The sequence below is a fragment of the Passer montanus genome, unplaced genomic scaffold, assembly GCF_014805655.1.
Source record: "Passer montanus isolate IOZ18808 unplaced genomic scaffold, ASM1480565v1 scaffold299, whole genome shotgun sequence".
In the NCBI taxonomy this organism is placed as follows: Eukaryota; Metazoa; Chordata; class Aves; order Passeriformes; family Passeridae; genus Passer; species Passer montanus.
In genome coordinates this window covers 14,130-18,868 of record NW_024367696.1, presented here as the reverse complement: position 1 = coordinate 18,868, position 4,739 = coordinate 14,130, and the positions used below count along the sequence as shown (strand labels likewise).

General features: G+C 47.5%; 1 protein-coding gene across 1 annotated transcript in view; it reads left to right on the top strand.

Moving 5' to 3' along the window:
- Window positions 1-3,879: 3,879 nt before the first annotated feature.
- LOC120504517 overlaps window positions 3,880-4,739 on the top strand; it is an 8,990-nt gene continuing 8,130 nt past the window's right edge. Inside the window, exons 1-2 of the mRNA XM_039714030.1 lie at window positions 3,880-4,072; window positions 4,379-4,594. Of these exons, the coding sequence (XP_039569964.1) occupies window positions 3,880-4,072; window positions 4,379-4,594 (409 nt within the window). The remainder of the gene's footprint in view (window positions 4,073-4,378; window positions 4,595-4,739) is intronic.

Sequence of the window (4,739 nt, the reverse complement as noted above, 5' to 3'; positions counted from 1 at the left end):
TGACCTTGATCTCTAGGGAGGGGGGTGTCAGCAGGGATGGATTGCAGCTTCCCTTTTCTCCTTGAATCATCTGTCTTGTCTCCTCTTGAGGGGTCAAAAGGGTTTTAACCTCTTAACTAATAATTTATTTTTTGACAAAGATTCATAGATTGCCTCTTATGGCCATGGGGAAGGACTCTGGAACCTGACACATCCAAATAAAATCGACCTTTGCAACCCTCTCCCATCAGCAGCAGTGCAAAGCAGAGGAAGGTCTGGCAAAGGACACACCATCAAAGGCTGCCCTCAAGACAACAGAGCATTTAGAACTGAGAGTATTTTTGATTTCCCTGAGTTTGAAAGGACACTGCAAAACCCAGTAATGTAACGTTCAGGTGCACTTATCAAAAGCTGGATTAGGGAAAGACAAAAACTAAACCACCAGCAATTACAGCATGAGGAGACAGTGTGGCTGGACAGTGGCCAGGCAGAAAGGGACCCGGGGGCACTGGTCACAGCCAGCTGAACATGAGCCAGCAGTGTGCCCTGGTGGCCAAGGAGGCCAATGGCTCCTGGCCTGCGTCAGGAAGAGCGTGGCCAGCAGGAGCAGGGAGGTCATTCTGTCCCTGTACTTGGCACTGGTGAGGCCGCACCTCGAGTGCTGTGTCCAGTTCTGGGCCATCAGTTTGGGAAGGACATTGAGTCGCTCGAGCACATCCAGAGGGGACAACAAGGCTGGAGAGGGATTGGGAACACCAACCCGGTGAGGAACAACTGAGAGAGCTGGGGGTGTTTACCCTGGAGAAAAGGAGACTCAGGGGTGACCTTATCACTCCACAGCTCCTGAAAGGTGCCTGTGCTCAGCTGGGGCTGGGCTCTTTCTCCAGCAGCTCTGACAGAACCAGAGGACACAGCCTCAAGCTTCACCAAGGGAAATGTAGGTCGGATATTAGGAAAATATTTTTCACAGAAAGAGTGGTAAAGTTCTGGAATGGCTGCCTGGGGAGGTGGTGGAGTCACCTCCCTGGATGTGTTAAAAAACAGACTGAATGTGGCACTGGGTGCCAGGGTTGAATTGAGGTGTTGGGGCTGGGTTGGACTTGATGATCTTGAAGGTCTCTTCCAACTCAGTGATTCTGTGATTCTGTGAATTCTGTGAAAGGGGCAATGAAAGGACACAAACTCTGCACAGCAAAAACTCAGAGCCCCAAAGGGATTCCTTTGCCTCCCATCACTGCTTTGTCCAACTCTGAAACTGGACCAACATTGGCACCTAGTGGCTGCTGAATTCCACAGGGACAGAAGTTCCCCAGAATCTGTCACCCTTTCCAAGGAATGGGCTGAGATTTTCCAAACAAGCTACCAATTACTGCCAGCTCTTCCCAGAGTTTCCATACAAGTTTTCTGTCCTGAAGTGTCAGAAGGTGCAAGACACAAATTGTTTTCAACTGGCAGAAGCCTGGAGTTATTATAATTCTGATCACTGGGCAATAAAATCTCCATTTGTTTTCTTCACTGTAATTAATCATTTTTAGACATGCCTGGAATTTTCTGCTACTACAACTCCCAAAGTCACAGCTCAATATTATATTGAAACTTGACTAAGGTTTTATGCCTTCTGTTCTCCTGAAGTGATGATGAACTTTTATGTAAATTCAAATTAAACTAGTAACTTTGTACTATGACTTCATCCTATCAAAGCCTGATAAAAAAGGGAAAAAATATATATTAAGTAAAACAAAATAATGAAATTAAATCCTTTTGTGGGTCTTTTTCCCTACCATTCCCTTACCTAACTGATATGCAGCATCCAGTTCTTACCATCAGCCTAAAGAGCATCTCTGTCCATGTGCTGCTCCCCAATTCCTGCTCACACAACAAACACGGCAAAGAGAGGCTGCCAGCAGGAATTCCTGTACAGCAGGAATATCTCTTCACTGGTGATGGCCTTCACAACACCCATCCATCCATTCGTGTCAGCCCTTTGGGGTTAATAGCTCCACACCCCACCGAGAGGACAAAATGTTGTCTCTCCTGCAAACACAAACACTCAGGTACTCTCCTCAAGAAGGAAAGCTCAAAATATTAAAAATATTCTAAGATTGGTACAAGAGCAGCTTGCTTTCAGAAACTCAAGAGTCACAGAGAATGTATGATTTAATGTGCATGAGTAAGAACTTATGCACCAAATCTATGGGGCTATGTCAGGTAATGCTGAGTGTGGGAGCATGGTTTTATTACTTAAAAAAAAAAAAACAACAAACCCCAAATAAGTAGTTTTTTGCATATATTATATATATTTTATATATTATATATATTAATATTGTATGTATTATATTTATTATTTACTCTCTATTTATTATAAAATATGATCTTTAAATATTTAACAAATAGCTCTCTTTAAAAAGAAATTACAATATATCACTACTTTTGTTGTCTGAAAGAATTCAGCCCATTCCAGCTGACTCAGCTGTAAAATCAGCAGGCCATAAAATTATATCAAGAGCTGCAGATGCTTAAACATTCTCTTACCCAAAATCTAACCAGGGAAAGGCTGTACCACACAAGGAGCACTACCACATCAAACATCACGCCTGCATTGTAAATACAAAATGTTGAAATTTGCTGGGAAATTTCTCTTGGAACGCAGCATAAACCATGTGCCCACCAAGCCATAACTCAAGTCATCTTGGTTTTCACGAGCAATTTTGGTGACTGTTCTATATCCCCAGTGTGAATGAATGCTTGCTGCTGCAGAGAATTCAGTCAATTCACTGTGTCCTCACAGAGTTTCTGAACTTTCTTGGAGCCCTCGGCTCCTTCTCCAGTGCCGCAGGAGAGTGGAGAACAGATTTTAGCATCTCCCTTGTGTTTTTTCTGTTTCATCTGAGATCGCTGTAGACAATTATGTAGATGGTCAGAACTTAACTAATTTCCTTTTAAACTTCAAGTCTCCAGCAGCTGCTTTGAGCCATAACCCAGCCCTCCCCCCCAAATCTAATGTGGAAATTGCCAACAACCTTCCCCTGCACCCAGGGGCTCTGCAGCTTGCCTTGGTGGAGGTGAAATTTCACTTCCCCTGTGGAACAGAGAGAACAGAAAACTGTGACCAAGGCCAGTTTTGGGGGTTTTCTCCCAGGTTTTAGTGCTGTTTTCTAGGTACTGCTAGAGTAGTACTAGGTAAGAGACTGCTAGAGTGTTTCTAGCACACTCTACTCTTTTCTGATGAACCACTCTCAAATACAGCCAGATACAAACTGAAATTGACTCAAACCCATTTTGTTTTTCCTGTTTTACCTTTGCATGAAAGAGGTGTTAACCCCAATGGGGTCTGGGGATTAATCAAAGTAAAGCAAATATTTTAACACTCAAACCACTACTTACAGCTTTCACAATGTGAGAGAGCTCATCACAGATCCCTCACGTAAGCCCAACAATATAATGTGACAGTTTGTGGGTTTTGTTTGAGGAGTTCTCTATTCTAAATGCAGTTAAAGGCTTGTGATGACAAGCAGCAACAATAACAGCTAACAGAAAAATGTTTGCAATGATCTCTAGCAAGGATAATGAAATAGCTGATTTATAATTATCTTCACAGAAATAGCACCTTTAGTTTTCCATTGAAATGATAGGATACAATGAATTATAGATATTAAAGACTGACATCTCTAACAATGCTTCCTCCTAACAAACCTAAGTGTTTTCCTCAGCTCTGAAAATATAATTAGCATGAAAGCATACACAGAGTGATGTCTCATTATCTCTTTAACACCTTCTCTGTCCTGGCTGGTCAATAGCCAAGGATGCAGTGTCCTGCTTAATTCAGGGCTGCAGGAACAGAAAGCCTTTGGTCCAGCCTGACTGAGTACTCAAACCTCTCCTCTTGGCTGGAATGCAACCATGGATCACCAAAAATTATATCCAGCCGCGGCCGCCGCGCGCCCCGCCAGGCCCGGAGCGGCCGCGCCGGGCGCCGTCCGCGACCCCAAGGAGGGCTACGACTTCCTCTTCAAGCTGGTGCTGATCGGCGACGCCAGCGTGGGCAAGACCTGCCTGGTGCAGCGCTTCAAGACCGGGGCCTTCTCGCTCCAAGGCTGGATGTTAGCAGCTCCAAAGCTGGATGTTAACAGCTCCAAGGCTGGATGTTAGCAGCTCCAAGGCTGGATGTTAGCAGCTCCAAGGCTGGATGTTAGCAGCTCCAGAGCTGGATGTTAGCAGCTCCAAGGCTGGATGTTAGCAGCTCCAAAGCCCTCTCTCGGCCGCACAGGACCCCTCAAGGGTGCAAAACCATCGCCCTGAGCCTGGGCCTGTGCCCGTGGAAACAACCCCCACCCAGCGCAGACCTGAAAGCGAAAAGCCGGCCAGGCAAGCCAGCAGCACCTGTTTATTTCTGTAAAAGGAACACACAAAGCCAGCAGGACACAACACAACACGTGTCCCTGCGGCGAGGATGCGGCCGGGCAGCGGCATGAGCGGATCCTCCCTCAGGCAGCGGCTGAGGGCTCGCCAGCCCGCCGGGACCGCCACCGCGTGCTGCCCACACGGGACGGCCGGGGCCGCCACGCGGGCACCTGCGGCTGGTACCGCGTGCCGGGACAGCGCCCGAGCCCCGCTCGTTAACCGGTCCCGCACGGAGCCCTCACAGTCCGGCCGCGGACGGAGCGGAGCGGGCATGGGCGGTCCCGGCGCGGCCACGGAGCCGGGCGGAGCGGAGCGGGGCAGGGCGGTCCAGGCGCGGGGCCGGCGGCGGCCGAAAGCCG